The following is a 26,950-nucleotide window of genomic DNA, read 5'->3' on the forward strand; positions in this document are numbered from 1 at the left end:
TGCCTGGCCCCCTCAACGATATTCAATTATTAAGGAATTGACCAATCATATTGCATATTTTCCAATTAGGACATTGTTTACAATCACCCGGACTCCTGTAAACATTTGTAATCGATATGATTGTGTCGCCTTTATAAATAGCTTTTATGGCTTATTACATTGTGATAAAGCATGTATTTGTGTTTAAAATTGGTCTTAGTTAATGATATTGATAATATATTATGTTGTCAGTTTAATGTTATTAGAGTAATGGAGCATATTTATTGAAAGTTTTCTAAATAAGCCTACCGATGATAGGCCTCTATATAGTTAGCTAGTCATACAAGCCTGGCTAACTGGCCATCTTCTCTGATTGCATTGCCTGGATGGTCCAGGGTATGGTATGTTTGCTCGAATTAAATTCACAACCCTAGAGGCTAGACTCGATAAGGTAAGCTCATTAAGTATATTACTGTGCAGCGTATGTTTAAAAGTACACTTGATTTTATACAGAGTGGGTTAATCATTTTATATAATAATTCGACAGGGCGTATACTATTATATAATTAGATATTATTTGGTTTTCTTTTCAGGTTTGAACCAAAATGTCTACAGGTATAGACGATCCTGCATTGGTTGCAAATGCAACAGCCAACCGACTGGCTGCACAAGTTTTTGAAAAATATGAAAGATTTGAAGCACAAGAGGTCCTTGCACACACGTCCTATCATTGGCTTCTTTCTGCAGAGGAACACAGACTCCCAGTTGAAACGCCACGAGGTCTTATTCAGTATATGAAGTCATTTCCTCAGAATAACTGCGTATTTGCTGTCCCAGTCGATGAAACTGTTGAACCATGGGATTTCCGCGAGATCCATCAGATTGTACGCGAGTTAGTAATTGGTATTTACGGTTTAAATCAGGTTCCAAGTATTTTTCTCGAAGCTAACTTTGACAGTGGCACCGCATGCAACATGCCACCAGCGTATAATGACACTCGTGTTGGACAACTTTTGATAAACGTTGATTACATGATCAAAGCATTATGGCATGGTTCATATTTTCCAAAAGATAAACGACATAAATTTGCAGAGCGATGGCGCTCTAACTTGGATGTTAATCAACATGGTGTTGCAGAAACAAAGAAGACAATTCTCAATGAGTTTTTACTAGCAGGTAGAGATGACCTTAATAAGTCATTTTGACTAGAAAGAAGTACCTCTCTCTAAAACTAATCTAATACCCCTTTCACATTGCGTAGCAGCTACCAGCATTTTTTTATAGTGTGCATCCCTGTTTATGTAAAATCTAGTATTGCTAGAGGATGTACACTAAAGGGGTATATTTCCAATTATTCATAATAATTGATTAGACTACTGTATTCATCAATGAATGTTTTGTTTAATTTATATATTTTATTTCATATTTTATTAATTAAATACCATATTAGAATATTTTTCGTCACAGGAATGCTGGACATCACAAAAGACCCAGATTACTGCGGTATCTATGACAACATGAAGCTGTTTCCCATGAGCATACAAGATGCTAATATGGACAAGGAATTATTCATGCATTACGTAGATGACATGTCTGTTCAGATGACTCTTAGACAACGGGAAGTCTACCAACATCAAAATATGTTCATGTACGATGGGACACATAATGTGACCAGTATCATCAAGGTATTGCTGTGTTACTTGATTTTTCCTTTATTGTATTATAATTGTCCTATCCTGTATGTTCAATGTTACCTGTGCGACTTGCATCATCAGTATCACTTTGTTACTAGCTTCAATCATATTGCATATGCATTACTAGGTTTCTTAAACCTACCCCTTGGGTGAACTATCTTTTGCCGATTTTAGTCCAGGTTTAGTCCATGACTAAAGATAGTCCCCTTTCATGAATACCATTTCCAGATAGTCCAGGACTAAATCCAGAGATAGTCCAGGACTAAAGTTAGTCCCCTTTGATGAATACAGGCCTTTATGTTTAGCTTCTAAACTCGTATTCCATCATTGCATTACTAAGTTCTTCACTCATATTGCATCCAGTTGCACAATGCAGGGGGTTGAGTCCCCCAATTTAGCACTCCTAAGGAGCCCTCCATTACATCATTGCATTACTACCTTCTTGTTATACTGTATGTGGACAAGTAAAATGAATAATTTTCATAATTGTATTTTTTTACTAGTTGGATGAAAAAAGAATTGATCGAGACACTTATGAACGACTACAAACAAGACTACAAGCTCACTTGGATGTTATTGAGAACAACATTCAGAAGAAAACAGAAATACGCCGGCAAATGCAACTCCTTGACTTTGTTTGTTTTATGACATCATTTCTGATAGCCATGAAACGACGCAATAAGGTACCAGATGTCCATAGACTATTAACACCTTTATTAGGTATGTGGTACTTAAGTGGTCAGATTTTTATTAATTAATTATTTTGAGTAAACTGATAATAATACCAATATCAATATGGCGCTTAAAAAAGGCGCCTAAAAAGACCAGAGCACCGTACATTATATACATCAAATATAAGATGATAAATTAACAAAAATTACAAGAATTAAAACAAAATATCTTTAACTACTGTTATGATATAAAATAATTATGGTTAAAATTGCCAAGTGTACACAATCCTAAATAAAAGGATCATTTAGTGTACGAGTATTAACACTTTTTTATTTTTGTTGAAAAAATGATTTACATTTCTTTGTCAATGAACTCTAACCTACAGTACGGTACTTACTCATCATATTTTTACTATTATACATTGGTTACTATCATCTCATTCAGTTTGAAACCAAAAGATAATTTTTTTCTTCTAGCGGATGACTGCAAGACAGAGCGGGAACTGCCTCCTTTGATGGTAGGACCAGATTTTGCATGCAAAAACTTTGATTTTGGAAACAGTTATTTCCACCTGCATGGCAGCATCCAAATGGACATAGAAACTGATAAAATAAGGAAACTAAGAAAAGCCTTTATAGAAGGTTACGAAGAGCTTCAACTGGAAGCCACAAGGCACTTGGCCGAGGTTACCGACCCAGACGCACCATATCTTGAACATTTTAACCTACCAATCAAGACGGTGAATGGAAAGTCGTAAGTTTTAAATATTCTATTTTTGTAAGGGTCCCTAAAGATCAGCTTCAGCTGGATGGACCACCCTTGTAAAATATAAAATTAAAATTCTTTTTCCTGATGTTAAAACAAGAATAACAATTTATACAGAGAGAATGAATACAATAATTTCTTTGTTCTTCTTTTTTATGTTTTGTCTTATTGTTGGACTTTTACAGATATTATATCTTCGCAATGGATTTTGAAACATACTACCCAGTAGCGCCCCCACAACCACTCTGGCTTCACGCAGTTTACAACCGTATCAAAGACATGAAACCAAGACGTTTACCCCTCACAGATGTCCACTTACATGAGCAGTTCAAGAAGAAGTATGGCCTAAAGAAAGCCATTAAATTTAAGGTATGCATTTTTGAACAAAACAGCAAATTGACCATCTGCAGGTCCCAGCGCACAAATAGTGCTAAGCAAGGTAACAGCTCTAAAGGGCTTTTCGCACCTGCTCACAACACTGCTAACCACAATCACTTTCCTTGCCTTGTGAAAACAAGTCACTAATGCTGTATGCCCAATCTGGTGCGAACCTGAACTGGAGCTGGATCAGAGCAGGTGTGAAAGACCCTTAATTCTGTACCACTCGCTCTAAGCTCTAAATCAGTAGGCCTACCTTAACAAGTTGGATGTTTGTTGAATTAACGATTTTAAAATTAATATGGAATATTTTATTATTTTTTTCTAACAGAATATTCAAGAAGGTTTAAAGATATGTGCAATACGTGGCCTGGTTGCTGCATTCCAAACCCTAGCCCGCAAGGTAGCGCCCTCTAGGCTTGGCAAACAGGATGAATTCGGACTGTCCTTACTTCATTACGCTTCCCTCAACAATCGACCTCAGATCATACAACTTCTTCTCATTCAAGGTCAAGATATAAATGTTCGACGGAATTACAACATAACATCTATAGGTATGTACAATAGGTGAATGACTAGTGGTTCTGTAGCTTGGTACTTGTCATACTTGCTTACCAACTTGAGGTCCTAGGTTCAAATCCTGTTGTTTGTCTAAGTACCAGGATGTAGATTGTGAATAAACCGGTCCTTTTAGTTGCAATGACCCACTTTTTTTTAATGGAGAAATAAAACAGTATCTTGTTTCTGAACTTCTTGGTGCTTTACTTGCTGACTTATAGATGAATTACCATTTTCTTTTTTGCTCCTACATCGTGTTTCCGATACTGCTGAATGCATGATGATCACTGTCTGCTGTGTTTATGATGAGTTAGCTTCTTTAATATCATTTCAACTAAAGTAATTTAGATTTTTCAAAATACAGTTTTTAAGTTTTACATTATAAAGCTATATCTACACTATCAAACCAGTTTGACAAAAAAAGTGTGATGTGCCCAAATATGATAGTGGTATACCCAAATATAGTAGTGATATGACATACTCATGTCCATATTTGGGCACATTACATTTTTTTTTGTCACAATGTTTGATAGTGTAGACAGAGATTTAATTTATTCCAGCAACTTTATTTTTTCAAATACTTTTAAATGAAATTTGAGATATCTTTAAGTGTTGATATACTCTACATGTTTAATGCCAGTAATTTGCATTGTTTGTTTATCATTAATTTTCTTATATCTTTATTTGCTTAACGCAGGCGATGGATTATGTGGTGGTAAGTGTGTGCTTACATGACCTTGTTGTGACCTTTACACGTTTTGAGACTAAAGTCCAAACATTGGTTGTCCACATTAATTACCTTGTTGTACCAACACTATAATTATTTTCAAATAAGATGGCATGCCATATATTCATGCAAATATTGATTTTGCATTTGTTTTCTAGTGCCCTGGATAGGTGGTGGAACAGTTTTAAAACCAAATCTCACTAAATGAATATTATTAATATTATCACAGTGATTTAATTTGTTGTGTGTGTCACGTGTGCTATTTGATTTAATTGTTGTGCACGTTTAAAATGTTCTACTTTTCTAACATTTTAAAAGTTAATTATTTTTATAATAATTAGAGGAAATAAAAGGTATTTCTTCCATCTGTGTAACCAATTAATAATCATATTTTTTAATAAACAACATTATTCAGTTTCACAGTAATGTTTAATACTTTTTTATGTAGATGACAATGAAAATGGTGATTTTGAAAAAAGGGGTAACTTGTAAATTTTACTCAGTACATTATCACCGTAAATAGACATACACTGTCATTGCTTGTACACTCCAGGCATTTTGAAACATTTCATTATTCTTATTTTTAGAAACAAGTTCTTGTTATTTAGCTTTTTTATCCTCATTTTCAAAACATATAGGCGTTCACCAATTCATGAAATTTCTTGTGACAATATTTGACAATAGAGATTTGTTTTAATAGTATTTTTGTCTTTTTCATCTTTACTTTCCTAGTGTTTAAGCTCTGTCTACACTATCAAACTAGTTTGACAAAAAAAGTGTGATGTGCCCAAATATGGTAGTGATATGCCCAAATATGGTAGTGATATGACATCATCGTGTCCATATGGGCACATCAAATTTTTTTATCACATCAAGTTTGATAGTGTGGACAAGGCTTTACATACACATATCACAATACTGGAGGCCAATCATTTGCATGAACAAATCAGTTGTAATGATTTTCATTCTGTTCTGTAATTTAAACATCCTTTTCTACAATTTATTTGATTAGTCTTAAATTACAGTACAGATTGTTGTTAACTGTCCAGACATAAGAAGTACAGTAGTGGTTAAAGTCAACATTTGAACTTGTTTGTTGGTGTGGCACCGCCTTTTGGTGACCATGGTCCTCCAACCTATTTTTGCACACTCAATGCCCATGCATGTGTTGTTTTGAAAAAATTAAAATTTTATCATTTTTTTATGTATGGACAGACAAACGGACCAAAAACAATACTTGTTGCATTTGATCTAATAAATTCCTTCTAAAAATACATTTTTATTGTTCTATTTTAGGTCCTACTCCTTTGCACTATGCAGCCAGATGTGGCTCACTTGAAGCTGCTCTGTGTTTGATGTGTAACCATGCCGACTCGACCCTGGGAGATCAAGATGGCTGGGCGGCCATTCATCATGCTGCGTTTTTTGATCACGCATCCATAATGAGGCTTATCATACGAAAATTTGAAAATCAGGTTGAATTAGAAACTTATGATAAGTAAGTACAATTTTGTTTCAGACAAAAAAATATCTTAAAGTAAAAACATACATGCATACATTTGGCGTATGAGTACTTTACCGTTAAGTATTGTTTTTACATTAAATACTTACTGGAGTTAACAGAGTATTTCAAATGTTAAGTAAATAATTAACAACAAATTAATTGAGTTGAATAACATTTCCATTTGAATAAACAGACAAACAAATTTTCTTTTGAGCACGAAGGTTGAATAAATTACACCAATTGCTGTAATGTTAATTAAGAATGATTAATTTTATGCAGGTTACGTCAAACACCACTTCTGTTAGCAGCGAGTAGTGGCGCCCTAGAATCAGTGAAGATTCTTATAGGGTTAGGAGCCAACATCAAGCGTCGAGATACAGAAGGTAACAACATGGTACAATTGGCAGCGTTGCGATTCCACACAAATGTGCTGGAATACTTCATTGACTGGGATCACCAAGATGCACCTGTATGGAAGACATTAGTAGGTAAGGTTTGCAGGTGTTATTTTGGGATTTGATGTCACAAAGATTAGAGGGTTCGGCTCAGCAATTCATCACCATTAACATGTATCCCATCATCCACATGTATCCCATCATACACATGTATCCCATCATTCATACTGTATTTATCCCATCATACAGTACACATGTATCCCATCATACACATGTATCCCATCATTCATACCATATGTATCCCATCATTCACATGTATTCCATCATTTATACCATATGTATCCCATCATACACATGTATCCCATCATACACATGTATTCCATCATTTATACCATATGTATCCCATCATACACATGTATCCCATCATTCATACCATATGTATCCCATCATTCACACAGTATGTATTCCATCATTCATACTGTATGTATCCCATCATACACATGACATCTTATTCCCATATATATCTAGGGTTCAATTGAGTAAATTAAATTTTCTTTTATTATTGTTGTATGTAGGAATGTTGACGTCAGGCGACTTTGTGAAAATGGACAGTGCTGTACGTTCACTTGAAGTGCTCACAACATCATCTAAAACATATGCTAAATTAATTTTAGATGCAGGTAAAGTTCAAATTATGCAAAAATATGCTATATTATATTATGTTCTCATAAAAAAAATGTATTTATTTATTTTGTTTTTTTTTTCTTGTTAATTGTTTATTTGCTTACTTTCAGATGGCATCCCTGCATTAGTAGATTTACTCAAGTTGAATTCAGAGGAGATGCAATCTCTAGCTGGTGCTGTTCTCTGCAACATCTCGCACTTGAAAGACGTACGAAGAGCAATTGCCAAAGCAAATGCAATTCCAATTCTAATAAATCTGCTCTCGTCTCCATTAGACGACATCCAATCACGAAGTGTGATACTTCTTTCTGATCTTGCCAGCGTAGACAAAAACCAATCACAAGTGAGCGATAATGATGGGATACCAGCCATCATTAAACTCTTTGATGCGGAGCTTGAGGACGTGTTAGTCGAAGCAGTACACTGCGTACGTGTTTTGTGCACGAAGCATTACACCAACCAAACACTGGTGGCCACTCATGGCGGCTTCGACCCATTGGTTGAGTTTCTTCAAGTAACTAATTCACGTAAGTTAACTCATCTACTTTAAATCAACAATTTAACAAACGTGGATATGTTTCCAAATGATCGTAAAATCAAAAAGAGACTGGGTATGATCAACTAGCGTTGATGTTACCAACTAGCAATCTAATCATAGAAAGTACTAATGAAGAAGTCTGTGACTATAGGGATAGCTAAAATAATAGTTCCTTTTACTTGGATAAGCTAAGCTCAGCTAATCAAACCAATTTATTTGTGTATATTTACAGATGTTCTCCAAGCAGCATCGGCTGCAGCTTTGGCTGCTCTAACTGCCAGTCACCAGGACAACCAAAACTTGGCTGTAGGCAAGGGTGCAGTTGAGCCTCTGGTGAAGCTTGTTAAATGCAGGAATATGACTGTGCAGGTGAAAGCAGCCGCAGCTCTGGAATCTCTAGCTCTTAACAATGCTAACAGCCAAACTGCTATCCTGGAGTTACAGGCTCAAACTCCACTCATTAGATTACTTAAGGTAAGATTTTTAAGTGCACCTTTCCTTTCTCTACAAACATACATACAAACATAACTTTAATACTAATTACTTTTAATTTAGAAATGTTTAACCTTTATTATGAAAATATGAATCTGTATCAATATTTAATTAACATTTGTTATGTGTTATGTATTATTTGTCTTTTATCAAAACATGTTCATTATATAATATATATAACCTACAGTATTTCAATGACATTTTTACATTTGTAATTTGTTATTAACAGTTGAGGTATCCATTTAGAAATATAATAGAGAAAATCACACAATCATTGCTAATTCTTCTTTACTTACTGATGGCAATTTGAATGTTTTATTAATACAGATATGGTCTCAGGATGTCAAGGAGCAGGCTGCCTGCACTCTCTGGGCCTTAGCTGGTGATACCACCACCCAGCAGAGAATGATTGCAGAAGGTATTGGAATCAGTGGAATCATCGATCTCATTGTCAAGTCTGAAAAACTCCAGTTTGTTGGTAAGGCTATTTAAAGCTCTGTCTATATTATCAAACTTTATGTGACAAAAAAATGTGATGTGCCCATACTGTATATGGACATGATGATGTCATATCACTACCAAATTTAGGCATATCACTACCATATTTAGGAAATATCACTACCATATTTGTATGTGTTATTTATTAGGATGCATGGCCATGATTGCTTTAACCAGAGCCAACATTGGTCATCAATTAAAATTCAAGGAAGAAGAAGGAATTCTTCCGTTGGTTCGTATTTTACGATCATCCAAAACTTCTGAACGAGTTTTGTTAACTGTCATCAGATCGTTGGGAACACTGTGTAGTGGTTTGTACTTTTACGTTTTATCATAGGAAACTAACTATATTTTATGTACTGTATATGTTTCCTTTTATTTTTATATTTTTGGCTCTACACGGCCCTAATGAATTAAGTGACTTAACTAAGAGGTTCCCACTTCTGTGTTGGGCCTTTGTTTTCCTGTTTTCTTCTTGGGCTTTATGTTTTCCGTGAATAAAGCGTTTTAAAAGCATTGTTTAATTATTGTGGCAAAAACCCGACAAAAATAAGCACACCAATGCTTGGAAAGAATAATAATATTGATATATGTTGCTAATGTTTGTTTATTTTTATTTTTTTACCCCTTCTGAGCTATCCAAGGTTTGAGTCCCTTTTCGTAAAATTCTGATTTTGATATTTGTTGCAAAATCTCATTTTCTTTCTTCTCAGTTGGTTTGTTTTAAAGCGGGAACAGCATTGTCAATATTCGCATTCAACAAATAAATAAATAGATACAGTATATTATTACAGATTTATGTTTTAAATGTTTCTCAACTTGAATTGAGAGATTTTAACTCAGCTGTTAAACAGTGGCGGAAATTGAAATTATCTTATGTCTAAGCCAAAACACCTTCATGAAACTGTTATTATTTTCCTTTGTTTACTTTTGAAAGGTGTTGCTCACTGTAACAACAAGGCAATGCAGGCTAAAATCGCTGAAGAAAACACTATTCAGACATTAGCACAACTATTGAGGGCGTCAAATAACGATATGATTAAAGTTGAGATCGCTATAACGCTTGGGTACATCATGCTTGGCAACAAAGAAAATGAAGCGTTGTTAAAGGACGAACCGGCTTTTAATATTAGTCTGCTGTTAGACTTACAAAAATCTGATGATCAGGTTCGTAAAATAGTATTTTAATCAGGGTCTATCGTCTTCAAATCATATCTCTGTTCAGGATTTTCCTTAAAGTTCAAATTTAATTGTTAGACACGCATTTATTTGATGTGACTGGTTTATCAGTTATTTCTTTGGACATTTAAAAAGCTGAAAGTTAAGTTTCAAGACAATGCTCTGGATTCTAGTTCTTATGTCTGAAGAATATTGACATTAAGTACATTACACAACTCTGTATCCGTTTCCGTAGATGGTGTGTCTCAAAGCGGGAACAGCATTGTCAACATTTGCATTCAACAACACCAATCAGCAGTCCATTATGAGGAATGCTGGTGGTATCCGAATGTCAACTTTCCAGAAGTTTCTGGATTCTCCCAACGAAGTCTTTCAATCAAATGCTGCCTTCCAGGTATAAAATAACTTAGTTATTTATTTCCATATTCATTTTTTTATAAAATAGTTATTTAGAAGATTTTGGGTTAGATAGACTTATTAAGCAAAAAAAAAGAAAACAGTATTTTTCATTATTTTTGGTGTTGTTTAGATTGTAATTTTAGCCAGAGTAATTGTGGATGAGGACCAAGTGACCTTGTCTGCTCTTGGGGTCACATCGCTTGTCAGGCTGCTGACCTCCGAAAGTGATGATACCAATATTCTTGCAGGTAAGACTCCAAATTCAGCACATTGTATGACATCATTACTCTGACATGGAGAAAGAAAGGAGAAAGATAAATAAAGAGTAATAGATTGTGTTAAACAGCATCTTATGTATCCTGTTTAGGGAATCTTCTGGCTAGCCTGGCACATACTCGAGCAGGGATCACCGATGCTATGATCATATCAGGAGCCGTGGATGTCCTTATCAACCACCTTCACTCCCCCAACATTGAAGTACGCTCAGCTGTAGCAGTCGCCCTCGGTTATTTGACATTTAACCGCAAAGCAACTCGTATCCTGCTCAGTGCCTGTCGTAACCGACCTGGATTGTTTGAGCTACTGATGAACAATCTTGGTCCCAATGGGAAGATATCCACAGATCTCACTGATGAATTCAGGATTGCCAAGAAGGTTGGATTACCAGCATTTAGGTTTGTATTTACCATGATTTCACAGGCGAGAAGATGCAAGTTTGACAATTATGGCTATGAGCGCTCACTGGCTAAAACCCAAGCTTAAGGGCATGAGCAGCCCTAATGCAACCCTTAGAGTGCTAAATGCCTTTTCCCCCTGCCTTACGCCACTGATTACAGAACAGATAACTACAGTATATCATGCTTTAAACTAACGTCTCATTTGAAACTTAGGAAGTGGGGTTGTGTTTGGCTTTTCATCACTTTCATCACTTGTCTAAAACTCGTTCAGTATCTTCTCAATGTTTGAATAATAATAATTTTGTATTTATTTTCTTAGTTTGGAAATTTATGGTGGACCACCTGCGGTGCCACCACCAAGACCAAGAACAGGTACATTTTAAAGTAATTTTTTGGCATACACTACTAGTCTACATTGAAAGTGTATAACTGGTCCACTTTACATCATTAATGTGTTTTCTTTACAGGCAAGCTTAGGCGGCCACAGACAACCATGAGTTTGGTACAAAGAGGAAGTAAAAGCAGGGTCAACCCAAGGTCAACATCAGCACCAGCTCTTGGCCGAAGTTATCCAACAACAAAGACAGGTCCTCACAGAAGAGTACCTGAATCCACTGAAATTCAAATCATTGAGCCATTGAATGCAAGGGTTGGAAAGCATAGGAATATCAATAAAAACACAACTACCTTGTCTTATCAAAGCAAAACGTAACAAATTTGTATTAAAGTCAAGCTAACTAGGTAAAGGACTTGTTAGCTGCAGAAAAACTTGTAGAACAGAGTCTGATTTGGACACAGAATTCCAAAATAAAGGGATGATCACCAAAAGTGCCACTTTTCTTGTATTAGTTATCAGTTAATTGCTGTTGTGTCTTTCATGGTGATCAGTGTTGCATTATGGGTACTGTCATGATTATCTAGTTAGTAGTGTATTTTTATGCAGTATTCTAGGTTCTAGACTGCTTCTAGACTTTATTTTATATTAATACTTAGAGAGACAAAAATTTAAACGCCAACTGGAATACTAAGTATAAAAAAAGACAATACTACAGATTTGAGGCAAGTCTAGTAGGCCTACTCGTATGCAGTAAAATGTAATAATGTTTGTATATATACTTTTATATTTTATTCTTGCATTATATCTGTGCAATCATCCTCTTTACCTTGACTAAATATATATTTTTTTATGTAACTATCTATAATATGAGTCGTTAGTGCCGAAGTCTTTGCACTCTATCTCATAAACCAGGCCAATGATCATGCCATTCACACTGGGGCATCTTCACATGAAACATGTTTTTAGGACCAATAACACATTCAGGTTGCCAAAAGGTCAAAGCCAGTAACTGTCGTCGAACTGTAGAATCTGTATGTTTCTGAGCGAAAACGGCGGCCTGTCGCTTCTCATTGTGTGTAAATGGTCATAAGGAATAACATAGATTCTATATATTTATTACACCATTAATGCTCGTCTGTTTAAATAGGCCTTTAACATGGTACAGCTTATTTCTTATATATCACCTTATACATGACAGTTGATGTGTTGAAGGTACTTATGTGTGTAGGTAATTGTATATAGTAATTTAAAAATATTTTAAATATGTAGTAATCATGTATGGAGAGATGACTGATGCATTTTAAGTACAACCAATCAATCGTCTGTGTTTAGTAATTATTTTAAAGGGCGAAAATGGAATGGAGCCAACATATTTCAATAATTTGAATTTTGTTAAATCATCTAGCTTTCAACTATTATTAACTGTTTTATCATTTTCATATATTATATATCCAGTGTTACATGTAAAAAGAACAAATAATATATGTGTATACAACAAATAGTATTAAACCAGGGTTTATATGATGAGTCATGAGATAATTTGTGGGTTTAAAAAAACTTTAACTTTGCAGATAATCAGTGTAATGTAAAAAGAACACAAAAATGAAACTAGAATTTGTAAGAATCATGTATTTTAATAATGACATTATAAAAAAAATATATATTAGTGAACTTCTTGTTTAAATTATAATCTGTGTTTTTCGAAAGAATTTTATTTAGCTTTTTTGAAAGAGGTATAGTGTAAAGCAGTCAGTTGATAAAGATCTCCGATGGAAACAAAACATTGGAGAAAGTACTCCATTTTACACTATAGCTTTTTCAAAAAAGAAAATTATATCTATTATAATCTGTTTTGTTGGTGATAAGTTAATTACAAATGATATTAATTATATATAATATCTATTACATTTAAGTGCATAATTTCTTAGAAAAATCTAAAACTTGAAGTTTAAATAAATAATATTCTAATATCATAAAATAATGTCTTTCTCAAAGCCGTAAAATTGTTTCATGATTAAAATTTGATTTCAAATTATTAAGATTTTTCCACCAATCAAATAAATGTGACTTTGCAATTAACTGTAACCATGGTGATATTTTTGTGTTGGTTGCATCAGCGTTTGACAAGAACTCTTTCATTTGCTCTTGTGAGACATACTTGTAGTTTTGTACTTCGTTTGGTTCTGGACAGAGGTCAACTTCTTTCTGTGTGAACAGGATGTAGTCTATTTCGTGTTCCCCCCATGTCTCATCATAGGGGGCGCTGTAATGCACTCTTGTAATATAATGGATATCATCTAAAGGTACCTGTGTAACAAAAAATAATAATTTTGTACGAATGTTAATAAATTAAAACTTGGAGGACAGACAGACAGAGGTGGTAACCATCTTTCAAAAATCATGAGTACCTGTTGTGGTTCTATGCCAAGTTCATGCTTCAACTTGCGTTGAGCTGCCCTCTTGACCCCAATAGCGCCCTCTACCTCAAGTTCTCTTGGGTTATTGAGTGGATGGCTGCAACAAGTGTTGGCCCAATAACCTAACAAAAAGAAAGTTGTTTTTAATGATGCTTACCTTAAGTGATGTTTACCTTATATGAAATAAGGAGGCAAAGAATATTACTCGTATAGGCTGCCTCCTCTCATATTTTTATGTGCAAGTCATATGTTTGTTTAAAGGTATGAGTATTTGGTATCTATTATTTTTCTTACACAAAACCTTTAATATGATAGTTTTAATTACCTGGGAATGTTATCTTTGCATCTGAACGTTGTTGAATTAAAAGCTCTCCTGATTGGTTGAAAAGGAACACACTAAATGCTCTGTGAAGCAGACCTGAAGTTAAAAACAATAGTTATTTAAAAACATAATAAAATTGAAGTGAATTCGGGGCATATCCAGAAATTGGAATCTTCTTGCTTCTTTCTCTTGTTCTGAAGCTAGACATAAAGAGGGCAGCCTTTCCCCCACTTACATTTGTTGTCAGTCTTGCCAATTAAGTGGCAATTTTTCTTTGATTCTGCTCCAATAACATTGTCATCCTTGTCCACTAGGATACAGGGTTCTTTGAGGTAAGATTCTTGTACTTCATTAATTTTTGTTGTCATCGTTCTAAAAAATATTTTTAAGAAATCTTTTAAAATCGTCCTAAAAACAATGAATGATTAATTTCACTGAAAAATAGAAAAGTAAATTATTGATAACAATATACACGTTCACCAGGGTATCATACTAGAATAATAAAATATATCGTATTTGACTATTCTATTCCTAGGCCTACTGTGACGTAATACTATAGGCCAACATTAAAAATATGCGCCTATATAGAAACGAGTGAGGTCTCTCTATATGAGGCCTAGCTAGACCATACAGGACAGACTATATTTTTGATCGATGTATGCAAGCAAACAAAATGATAGTCAGGCCTGATAATAATTTAACCTAGCAGTAGATTACCTTTTTGTTATCGAATTTAATAAATTAGTTATTTGGAATGTATTAAGGTTTCTTTGCACAACAACGGCGGATCGACAAAACTTAAACATGGTCAAATTCGCGGCGGACAATCATAAATTTGATAAAACCAGTTTTGCGTCATATGTACATAAATTGAGTTTACCTAACCATACACACCTTGTTTTGTTTTCGAAATTTAGTGTTGCGCATAATTTTATGATTTCTATTTATTTATTACATATTATATAAGCGTTATCAGAAGCTTAATCATTAGATCGATCATCAAATTCAATATATTATGAAAACGGATACGTAACGTTGACGCAAACATAACGTGATACACACATCCTATCCCTAAACGCAATATAAGTTTTCTCCTTTGGCGATTTGCGCCCTCTACATACAACATTTGTTGTTGATCGAAAAAAAATTGTCGAGTGAACGTTTCGTGAAACGTGAAAAGCATTTCAAGTTTTTTATCAATACATATATATCCATTATTTAACATATAGTCAGTATATAGTTATATTTTATTCTTAATTTGTTGTGCTTTGTTTAAGCTATCATGTTGATCTTTCTGACCGTCCTAGGCCTAGCTTCTTCTCTCTCTAGACTAGGTAGGCTAGTAAGTAGGCTAGGCCTAGCTAGAGCCTAGACTCTCTAGTCTGACCCCTGACTGAGCTGGCAGGGCGCTACTGCTGTTTCGCACCCATCCTACTACTACTACTAGGCCTATGTATAGTAGCCTATTAATTCAGTTAAGTCTCCCGAGGGGGTGATTCGTATCGGAACTACAACAAACAAAGCAGTGACTAGGCCTACAGTGTCAGTATGTCAAGTTTGGAGGATATAGAGGAAAGCAATACAGTAGTCCTAAACTAACTAGCCTGGCGTCCAATACATTACTAATTACTGTTGAGTTGTCCATACATGTGATTTATAATAATAATAATAATTTTCTTTTTAGTTCATCAATTTTATTGAGCTTCTTCAATGTTGCATTGCTGAACTATATTCAATCTTAAATCAAGCTTGTTCGAGAATAAAAATAAAGAAAGGCAGTTGCAAGAAAACATTGAAATGGACGAACTACGCAAGCTTGAACATCTATCGCTGGTGTCAAAAGTGTGCACAGAAATTGAGAACCATCTTGGGGTTAATGACAAAGACCTTGGTAAGAACAAATACAGCATTCTCCCCTAATGGTTTCTTCAATTCAAGATGACACCGATCAATCAATATATTTAAAAAGGTCACTTAGACTACTGTTTAGTCAGACAGTTAACTTTGAAATATTTTATTCAAGATCAATTTAATTAACTAAAATGGTGTAATAGTTTTCATTCATTTATTTTTTTACTTTTTAAAAAGTTGAACAACCTAATAATAAATTGTAAATATTACAGCTGAGTTCTTGATTGATCTTGCCGAAAAAAATGATACAGTTGAGACATTCCAAGGTGCTTTAGAAGAAAATGGGGTCGAAGTTCAAGAATCGTTTGTTAGAAATCTTCTGCGGTTGATACAACACATGAAATCAAAGGCAGAACCAAGCACTTCATCTGTAGTTAAAGTTGTTAAAGAAAAAACAAAGGCAGAGCAGAAAAGAGAAGCTTTTCCTGGTCTTTGCATGCCAGATGAGGAGAAACAAGTAAGTTACAACATTTGATAGTGTTTTATACAAATCATTGGTTTCCACTGATCAAAATAACTTGAGATAATACCATATTTTACCCCTTCACTCAATTATCTCCACATACACCATTATATCATAGAAAAATTATGCAATTACAGTGTGTATATCACATGTGGTACCTGGAAGGTTAGGTTAGGGCTTATGATACAGTCATCACATGTAAAAGACATGAGATGGTGTATCACAGAATTTGCCATGATACTCTATTCTATTCAGTTTAATATGTAGAGATATTACAAGCACTTCAATTTAATTGTTTCTTATATACTTTTGTTTTTATTCATAGGTTACAAAGAGTGAGGATATTGATGTTGCTAATGATATTATGAATGAACTTGAGGCACTGATACCAAAGGGTATCATTCCAATTGAGTAAGATTTATTTATCATACTTTCTCTTTGTCCATGTCTGAATCTTACTGACATTTATTTTTTAACATGCAGAATAATCGATATTAGTTTTTTGTCTAATTCCAGACATTTATCATAAACAATTTATTTCCAAAAATGGTGGTATCACCTGAAAAGCAAAATTCTTGTGTCGGGGATGCCATTTTCAAACAGACAAAGCAAAAAAAAAAATTGTAGCAAAAAACACTTTTGACACGACCCTTAAATCGTTCCACTACAGTAAAATAAACCTAGGAACATGAATTCATTTGTTGAAATAAATTCATCTGGTTTCTATTCAACTATTTTTTTAACACCGACTTCCAATTTGGTTTAACTCCAAAGAACAAAATTGATTGTTTCTTTCTTTTGTAAAATAGAAAAAGTTCAGGATCAAGTAAGAAAAAGAAGAGAAGTCGCAGCAGAAGTAGAGAAAAAGATAAGTCACGTGATAAACATAAACGGGACAAGAAAGGAAGAAGAAGATCTCGTTCATCGAGTAGAGACAGAAGACGAGATCGAAGTCGGAGCCGAGAAAAACGAAGGAGGAGTCGTAGTCGAAGCAGGGACAGAGGAAGAGATCGAGATTACTCACGAAAACACAAAGATTCTAGCAAAAAATATGACGATAGGTTTGTGACAAAAGCACCCGCCATGGATCCTGAGGTGGGCGAGATATATGGTGGCAAAGTGACAAGTGTTATGGTTTATGGTTGCTTTGTACAACTAGAAGGGTTGCGGAGAAGATGCGAAGGTCTTGTACATATCTCAGAGGTAAGTATCTTGTGTAAAAGAAACATCATATATACACTGTAACCTTTTGTAAGATAAAATATTAAATGTTCAGTAACAGGTATTAGTTTTATATCCCAAAATATTGTACTTGTTTTATTTTTACCAGTTACGAAGAGAGGGACGAGTGTCTGATGTCAGTGATGTAGTTGCAAAAGGTCAGATAGTAAAGGTCAAAATAATTAGCATATCAGGAACGAAGATTAGTCTCTCAATGAAGGATGTCAATCAAGAAACTGGGGAAGATTTAAACCCTAGAGGGCGTCGTAATGCATTAGAAGAGACGTCAAAATCTGAGGAAAGTTTAAGGAATCCTGATCGTCCATCCAACATGCCAATAGTGAACGTGCCAGATATTGAGGATAATGGAATCAGAAAGAGAGTGCAACGGATGACATCACCAGAGAAATGGGAGTTACAACAGGTCTGTAGTACATTTTTATTACACTATCATTTTCATTTCATTCATTTTATTAATAAAAAAAAATAATAAAATTATTATAAAACATGTCAAAGATAAAATGCATAAAAGATGAAAAGGATCAACAACAAAAAGCTAAAAGCTTGTACAGGGTTGAAGACCTAAAATAACTAAACAACATAAAACAGCTAATACTATAATAGGAAATATACAATACTGTATATTAATATATATATATAAATTAACAATGGTATGTTGAATTAAGGAATGGCCATGTAAATATGTAGCTATTGAGTCTAACTGTCATTCTGTGCATGCTCATATATTTTTAAGTATGTGTTTGTGACATTTTATGAGTTTGTTACATTGTATGTGTTTGTGACATTGTATGTGTTTGTTACATTGTATGTGTTTGTGACATTCTATGTGTTTGTAACATTCTATGTGTTTGTGACATTTTATGAGTTTGTTACATTGTATGTGTTTGTGACATTGTATGAGTTTGTGACTTTGTATGAGTTTGTTACATTTTATGTGTTTGTTACATTGTATGTGTTTGTGACATTGTATGTGTGTTACATTTCTTTTAGATGAGGTCTGCCAATTGTATCCATGTGACTGAGCTTCCTAACTACGATGAAGATACAGGAATTCTAACTAAAGATGGAGATGAGTCTGATGAAGATGTTGAGGTTGAACTGGTGGAAGAGGAACCACCGTTTCTACGTGGACATGGACGTCAAAGCTTGGAACTCAGTCCTGTTAGGATTGTCAAGGTATTATGCCCGTAACATTTAAACAAATGTTTTCAATTACTGAATTCACTTCTAGTCTAATATCAAGATAATATAAGACAAACAGTAAACAAATATGGAAACCATATTTCAAATTTTATCTGTTTATCAAAATTTCTCAATGTCTTGCCTCATCTTTGTTTATCTTAAACTCAATTGTGGATTTCATAGTTTGTACTATAGTTTTATATTATGAAAAACATACAAAAACTTTTTTCATAATTTCAGAATCCTGATGGAACGCTGTCAAAGGCAGCTATGATGCAGAGCGCCCTCGCAAAGGAAAGACGGGAGGTAAAGATTGCCCAAGAAAGAGCGGAATCTGAAAATATTCCTACAGGGATGAACAAAAACTGGATTGATCCCATGCCAAACAGTAATTGTCGATTTTTGTATTTTTGTATCAATAAATATTTTGAATTTATAACATTAATTAAAAAGCATAAAAAATAAAAAAAATATTATTTATCGCTTTAACTAATGAATACACATATCATCATTCAGGTGAACGAGCGCTAGTTGCGAATGTAAAGAACATGGTTATGCCAGCCCCTGAGATGCCCGAATGGAAGAAGGTGGCGTTTGGTGGCAGCAATGCATCATACGGAAGGAAAACAAAGATGTCAATTATTGAACAGCGACAGAGTCTTCCAATCTACAAGTTGAAGGATCAACTAGTACAGGTGGGTTGAAAAGAGGCTCCGTTTGTTAATTTATTCGATCTAGCTTCCAGTAACAGGATCCACATTCCTGGCCTAAATAAATGTATTCTTTATAGCCTCCAATGCCAGGAGAAAACACTCTTAGTCTAAATTCTCATTTTTTTGTTTTTGTAGGCTGTAGAAGAAAATCAAATTTTAGTTGTGATTGGTGAGACAGGGTCTGGAAAGACAACGCAGATGACGCAGTACCTAGCAGAGGCAGGGTATGTCACTACAGGCAAGATAGGGTGTACTCAGCCTAGGCGTGTTGCTGCTATGTCCATTGCTAAAAGAGTGTCAGAGGAGTTTGGTTGTCGACTGGGACAAGAGGTACCTTTAATGTTGCTATTTTTTTTAAATTTGTATTTACACAGTATTCAAATTTCTATGAAAATGGGCAAAGTAAGAAGCCTAAAATTATTAACAGTGCAGAGCGAGGTAATACAGTGTAAACACTATACAACAGCATTTAGTCAATACTGACATTGGGTAACCATGCAAAAGCTGCCAGGTAATACAGTACGCACGCTACATGTACACCACATCATGCTGCCTTGATTAGGCAACAGCTTCAGAAAATGTTGGTTTGATGCTTATAATTATCTAAACATTGACTTAATAATGTGATCTTTTCTAGGTTGGTTACACAATTCGTTTTGAGGACTGCACCTCCCCTGAAACTAAGATCAAATACATGACAGAGGGTATGTTGCTCCGAGAGTGCCTCATCGATGCTGATCTATCCCAGTATAACATCATTATGCTTGATGAAGCCCACGAACGGACCATTCATACGGACGTACTCTTCGGCCTTCTGAAGAAAGCAATTAAGAAACGGCCAGATATGAAACTGATCGTAACATCCGCAACGTTGGATGCTGTTAAGTTCTCTCAGTATTTCTTCGAAGCAGTAAGTAACTGTTTTCTCTCATTCATTGAAATAGTTATTTCTCATATATTTACACACAGTGAATGTTAACAATAACACAAACAAGACAACATAAGCAAACAGTGATAAAGATACAAATAGTATGAGGTTGAGTAGGCTCCCACAGGTGGTTCTGATGCTGGCCTCCCTGACAAGTAATCTAACCATGAGATATTTGTGTGAGAACTTTTTACCGATTAGCACTAACTGTTAGCAGAATCTGGATCACCTAACAAGAAGAGCTAAATAAGTGCTCATTCAAATAAATAGAATCAATTCATTGCAGAATTGAGACAGGTAACTGTTAACCACCTATCATGTTTTATTTTTGTAGCCAATCTTTACCATTCCTGGTCGTACATTTCCCGTTGAAACACTATATACAAAGGAAGCAGAAACTGATTACCTAGATGCTTCATTGATCACTGTTATGCAAATACATTTAACTGAACCACCAGGTAAGTTGTCTGCAAATACATTTAACTGAACCACTAGGTAAGTTGTCTGCAAATACATTTAACTGAACCACCAGGTAAGTTGTCTGCAAATACATTTAACTGAGCCACCAGGTAAGTTGCCTGCAAATACATTTAACTGAACTACCAAGTAAGTTGTCTGCAAATACATTTAACTGAACCACCAGGTAAGTTGTCTGCAAATACATTTAACTGAGCCACCAGGTAAGTTATCTGCAAATACATTTAACTGAACCACCAGGTAAGTTGTCTGCAAATACATTTAACTGAACCACTAGGTAAGTTGTCTGCAAATACATTTAACTGAACCACCAGGTAAGTTGTCTGCAAATACATTTGACTGATTTAACTTGTTTGTAGTGCAAGATGAAATGTTTTTGACCTTTCTCTTTTTTATCTAAAGGTGACATTCTGATGTTCCTGACGGGTCAAGAAGAGATTGACACAGCTTGTGAGATTCTTTTTGAACGAATGAAGTCAATGGGAGCAGAAGTTCCTGAACTCATCATTCTTCCGGTTTACTCCTCACTTCCCAGTGAAATGCAAACTAGAATATTTGATCCAGCACCACCTGGTAGCAGAAAGGTATATTGAATTTGTTGTTTTTCTAAATTAAGTGACAGATCACTGGAGTTTTTTTATGTTTTGAGTGGTCTCTCCATAAAGGTTCAATTTTGATTGTTTTGGCTATGCAAAAAAAACTTTCTTTTAGTGTATAAACTTACAGGTCCCTACACTAGGTCCCTTTTGGATAAATAAAGCTAAATGATGCCTTTATTTCCATCCACGGCAAATCGGCTAGGCTATGCTTAAAAAGCAACTGGCAAACCCCTTGTTTACTTATAAATGCTGATGACTGATATTTTTATAGCACCCTCTATGTTTTGGTGTAGGTTTACCACATTTTTATCTTTTAAATTTGGACCTTTGTGCTGTCATGAGGCTTAAGACTTACTGTATGACCAGTTTGCTATTTGCAGTAATTAATATTTTGGGCTTCTTTTATTTCTCACTCCATCGCTTTGTCAATCAACCAATCAAAATGTTTATTTCTTTTATGTTGCATTTCATAGGTTGTTATAGCTACAAACATAGCAGAGACCTCATTAACAATTGATGGCATCTACTACGTTGTTGACCCAGGTTTTGTCAAACAAAAAGTATACAACTCCAAGACTGGAATGGACCAGCTTGTTGTTACTCCTATTTCACAGGTATGATAATGCTGAATTTCTTTACACTGACCTTTCATCATCATCATCATCATCGACATCATCCCTCTTCCTAGATTACTGACACGCCCTTGGTACATACTATGATTCCAGTCTACCACTTTCTTGCATCATTTTACTGTGTCCTTTCAACATATCCTTCAATTTCAAATTCCATTTTAAATCAAATAGCCAACATTTTGTATTTATTTATTTAAGCACACTCTTGTAGTTAAACATGACTAGTCAGTTCTGACTTATGAGAGAAAACAGTTTTAAAAACGTAAAACAATGAGTATATTATTGTAGAGTATATTTATTTTTATTAATTTTTTAAAAATATCCACAAAAATAAAACCATTCAGATGTTAAGTTTCCATAATCAGCCTTGATGGAAGCTCATGTTTTAATGTGATGGTAATAATAGACATTTTATTCTACAGGCTCAAGCTAAGCAAAGAGCAGGAAGAGCTGGGCGTACAGGTCCAGGAAAGTGCTATCGCCTCTACACAGAACGAGCGTACCGTGATGAGATGTTAACGACAGCCGTACCTGAGATTCAGCGTACCAATCTAGTTAGCACGCTTCTATCGCTCAAAGCTATGGGAATCAACGATCTTCTATCATTTGATTTTATGGATCCTCCACCCATGGAAACACTCATCACGGCTATGGAACAGCTGCACTCACTTAGTGCTCTGGATGATGAGGGCCTACTCACTAGACTGGGAAGAAGGGTAAGTGTTAATATTCATAAATTATTCGTCAATTATCATACTTATTATTTTAGCACACATTAATAATAATCATTTACTAAAAAATTTGCTAAATATTTTTGCTGTTATGTTTTCATTTTTGTTTTTATTCAGATGGCTGAGTTTCCATTAGAACCTATGTTATCTAAAGTGTTGATAATGTCTGTACATTTAGGCTGTAGCGATGAGATCCTTACAATTGTATCTATGCTTTCTGTACAGAATGTGTTTTATCGGCCAAAGGTAAGTGTTAAACATTTCTTTTGACATGAAGGCCAGTGTGATATTCCAGTAACCATTGATTTCATTTTTTTGTGAATAAACAAATGCTTTTGTTTGAGAGTATAATGATAACCCTACGTAATTCTGTTTATTACCAACAACTGTCTCTAGGTAGAATATAAAGGTAAGAAAATTGATTTAATCTGTTTTGTGTCATCACCATGTCATGATTTTGGAATCATTCCTATCATAAATATATCATTTTTAAGGGTACATATGTTCGGCATCCTTGATAAATCCCTGTTTAAGATTATTAAACTTTAATTTATTAGGATAAGCAAGCAATAGCTGACCAACGGAAGGCTAAATTCCACCAGCAAGAGGGCGATCATTTAACGCTATTAGCCGTCTACAATTCGTGGAAGAATAACAAGTTTTCGAATCCATGGTGTTTTGAAAACTTTGTACAAGCAAGGACGTTAAGAAGGTCACAAGATGTCCGCAAACAGTTGCTGGGAATTATGGATAGGTAAATTTAATACAGTAAAACTAAGGGGACAACTTCAAGAAAACAAAGTGTCCCCTCAATAGAAGTGTTCCCTCAATGGGGGGTTAGCCATAGTGTTAAAGAATATATTGTCCTTGTTTGTTTCATGGGAAAGTGCCCCTGTAATAGGAGTGTACCCTGAATAGTTGTGTTCTTGTAATAAGGGTGTCCCCTGAGTAGGTGCTCTACTGTATTATATATTAGATAAATCATGTATGGTACCACCAAACTTTCGAGTTAAAATCAAGATTGTGATGCATTTGATGAATAGGCAAACTGCCTTAAAATACCATGACATGTTTCGAGAATACTATTCTCATCATCAGAACTGAAATCAACGCCTAGAGTACAACAACCTGTGTTATTGGTATATAACTTAAGTACTCTAGGCGTTGTATTACATATATATATATACTGTACTTTTAGTTGCGTAATGCAAGTAAAGTGTAATGGTCTTTTGACAATGTTGACTCATATGAAATTGTTATTCAAAGTTTCTGTTGTTTATCAAAAACGAAAATGAAACTACACAAATTGAATATGTTTAAAAAAGAATTTAATATGACAAGCACTTATAGTACTCATGCTATCCTGCTCCAGTAAATCTTGAAAAAACATAAAAATCCGAAAATAAATAAAATATTTAAAACCTTATTTACCCCTTTTTTGTTGTGCATTTTTAGGCATAAATTAGATGTTGTATCCTGTGGTAAGACAACAGCTAAGGTGCAGAAAGCCCTGCTTAGTGGCTTCTTCAGCAATGCTGCTAAAAAGGTACACATTTTGATTTCTTAAAATAGAAAGAACAAACAAAGATGTTTAACTTACATTAAACCTTGTTCCTAAGAACACTTGACACAGTGTGTTTATCTGTTTACAGGATCCACAAGAAGGCTATCGCACACTTTGTGATCAACAGGTGGTATACATTCATCCTTCAAGCTCTCTGTTCAACAGGCAACCAGATTGGTTAGTAATTCATTTATTCAGACATACAGATTGTTTTGAAACACAATTATTTTCATTGGTAATGGACAAGTGCGGTCTTACTGAAAACAAGAAACTCTCCCAAATCCAGACTTGTCTTGACATCTAAAATGTTCCAAATTCATGTTTACCTTTAGAACCACATTCCGAATACCAGACTTTCTAGAAAACTAGACATATTAGGCCAGCCCAAAGGTGTCCGGTATTGGGAGAGTTAACTGTATTACCAAACTTTAGTAATGAAATTGAAACAAACATTAAAAGATATTTAAATTAATTTCTTGTGGTTGTTTCACAATCATCCTAAAATAAAATGTGTTTTACTTATTTCCCAATTTGAAATAAATAAATACCAATATTTGCAGGTTGTTAATAATAAGCTGATTGTTTTGTTGTAGGGTTATATATCATGAACTTGTGCTTACTACCAAAGAATATATGAGAGAGGTCACGACCATTGACCCCAAGTGGTTAGTTGAGTTTGCTCCGGCGTTCTACAAATTCTCTGACCCGACTAAACTCAGCAAGCAGAAGAAGCAACAACGTTTAGAACCACTTTACAACAAATATGAAGAACCAAACTCATGGAGAATATCAAGGCATAGGATTAGACGCAATTAAGTCACTGAAGTTGTTAGAAAGACCTAAACTTGTGGAGAATATCAAGACATCGATTAGACGTAATTAAATCCCTGAAGTTGTTAGAAAGAGCCAAACTTGTGGAGAATATCAAGACATAGGATTAGAGGCAATTAAGTCACTGAAGTTGTTAGAAAGACCTAAACTTGTGGAGAATATCAAGACATCGATTAGACGTAATTAAATCCCTGAAGTTGTTAGAAAGAGCCAAACTTGTGGAGAATATCATGACATAGGATTAGAGGCAATTAAGTCACTGAAGTTGTTAGAAAGACCTAAACTTGTGGAGAATATCAAGACATCGATTAGACGTAATTAAATCCTTACAGTTATTATAAAGAGCTAAACTCCTGGAGAATATCAAGACATCGATTAGAGGCAATTAAATCTCTGCAGTTTTAAATGAAGGAAATGATATGAAGTCAAATAGTTTACAAATAAGCATCAATAATTTGGATTTGGATAGAACAATATAAAATGCATCTTGCCATAAAGGTCTTGTGTCTAAGATGATTTGAAAAAAACTGAAAACTGTCTATTGGTAATATAACATAATCGCTAAAAATACAAAATACAGTAAATAGGAAAATAGGAATCTAAATTCCTGCTGGGTCTTGTTGATTTTTATTGATGAGTTTTATTATAAGAAACTGCAGTTTTATGCACCAAGAATTATGAACTGTGAGGGAAATGAATAATGTAGGGCAGAAAAATAATAATTGTGGGATGGTTTTGGGGTTTTTTTTGTGTGGTTTAGAGGAGGGGTATTCATCTGTCATTTCAAAACCGTGGACAATTTTAAAAAATGTAACACAAATATTTTTTTTTCTAATTGTACTGTAAATTTACTATAAGCTAAATAAAACTTGTAATATACATTTTGTTAAAAAAAGTCAATGAATGTTGTTTTTCAATTTCTTGATTATTGTTTTTTTAAATAAGATAATACTAAACGAAGAGTCAATTGTTGATATACAGTATGTGAAATATAATTTTGAATTATGTAACAAAATCTGATTCTCTCGTTTGAAGGTGAGAAAGTGGAATTTTATTTAATGACATTATTAATAATATTAGATTGTAAAAACACACATTTTTATTTTCTAGGGTATTTGTGTTATTGGCCATAGGTTTGACCTCTAGTCTTGACCATAAGGTTTGACCTGTTGCTTACTGGTGACTAATTATAGTTTTATACCAGTAATAATTTCCTTTGACTGAGGATGAATGATATTGCAAAATATTTTAATTACTTCAAGGTAGATACAGTAAACCATAAGGTTAATAATGTCGATGGTACCCGATTTCAATCAAATCAATTATCTCATATGTTTAACTAACTTTCATTTCCAACTCAACAAAATGTTTTTTTTACAAATTTATATATAAAATATTTCAATAATATTGTTATAAAGGCATAGTATAATATTTATGAAATGGAATATGAACATGAATGATT

General features: G+C 34.3%; 3 protein-coding genes across 4 annotated transcripts; 2 read left to right on the forward strand and 1 right to left on the reverse strand.

The window, feature by feature from the left end:
* Positions 1-323: 323 nt before the first annotated feature.
* LOC144841028 (ankyrin and armadillo repeat-containing protein-like) lies at positions 324-13,117 on the forward strand. 2 transcript variants are annotated; one of them, XM_078697173.1, is made up of 21 exons: positions 324-430; positions 573-1,155; positions 1,447-1,664; positions 2,177-2,393; positions 2,822-3,098; positions 3,296-3,479; positions 3,820-4,042; positions 4,744-4,761; positions 6,070-6,271; positions 6,557-6,765; positions 7,248-7,352; positions 7,467-7,883; positions 8,127-8,368; positions 8,714-8,864; positions 9,034-9,195; positions 9,822-10,051; positions 10,299-10,457; positions 10,593-10,710; positions 10,830-11,136; positions 11,459-11,511; positions 11,607-13,117. In XM_078697173.1, exons 2-21 carry the CDS (start codon positions 585-587, stop codon positions 11,849-11,851), a joined length of 4,308 nt encoding a protein of 1,435 aa, XP_078553299.1. In that variant the 5' UTR covers positions 324-430; positions 573-584; the 3' UTR covers positions 11,852-13,117. The 2 variants fall into 2 exon arrangements, with proteins under 2 accessions (XP_078553299.1, XP_078553300.1); XM_078697174.1 differs by lacking the exon at positions 4,744-4,761.
* Positions 13,092-15,028, reverse strand: LOC144841061 (isopentenyl-diphosphate Delta-isomerase 1-like). The gene is made up of 5 exons (XM_078697235.1): positions 14,933-15,028; positions 14,451-14,587; positions 14,219-14,311; positions 13,885-14,015; positions 13,092-13,783 (listed from the first exon to the last, which is right to left on the reverse strand). The coding sequence occupies exons 1-5, from the start codon at positions 15,019-15,021 to the stop codon at positions 13,466-13,468; spliced, it is 768 nt and encodes a 255-aa protein (XP_078553361.1). The 5' UTR covers positions 15,022-15,028; the 3' UTR covers positions 13,092-13,465.
* A 321-nt stretch (positions 15,029-15,349) lies between these two features.
* On the forward strand, positions 15,350-26,582 carry LOC144841030 (ATP-dependent RNA helicase DHX8-like). The gene is made up of 20 exons (XM_078697177.1): positions 15,350-15,443; positions 15,900-16,106; positions 16,339-16,583; positions 16,915-17,000; positions 17,399-17,792; positions 17,920-18,234; positions 18,822-19,007; positions 19,254-19,401; positions 19,530-19,708; positions 19,862-20,056; positions 20,364-20,636; positions 20,989-21,112; positions 21,534-21,715; positions 22,204-22,344; positions 22,785-23,078; positions 23,211-23,339; positions 23,651-23,847; positions 24,549-24,639; positions 24,746-24,834; positions 25,251-26,582. Exons 2-20 carry the CDS (start codon positions 16,013-16,015, stop codon positions 25,471-25,473), a joined length of 3,585 nt encoding a protein of 1,194 aa, XP_078553303.1. The 5' UTR covers positions 15,350-15,443; positions 15,900-16,012; the 3' UTR covers positions 25,474-26,582.
* Positions 26,583-26,950: the final 368 nt, after the last annotated feature.

This window comes from Antedon bifida, chromosome 4, assembly GCF_963402885.1.
Source record: "Antedon bifida chromosome 4, ecAntBifi1.1, whole genome shotgun sequence".
Classification (NCBI taxonomy): Eukaryota; Metazoa; Echinodermata; class Crinoidea; order Comatulida; family Antedonidae; genus Antedon; species Antedon bifida.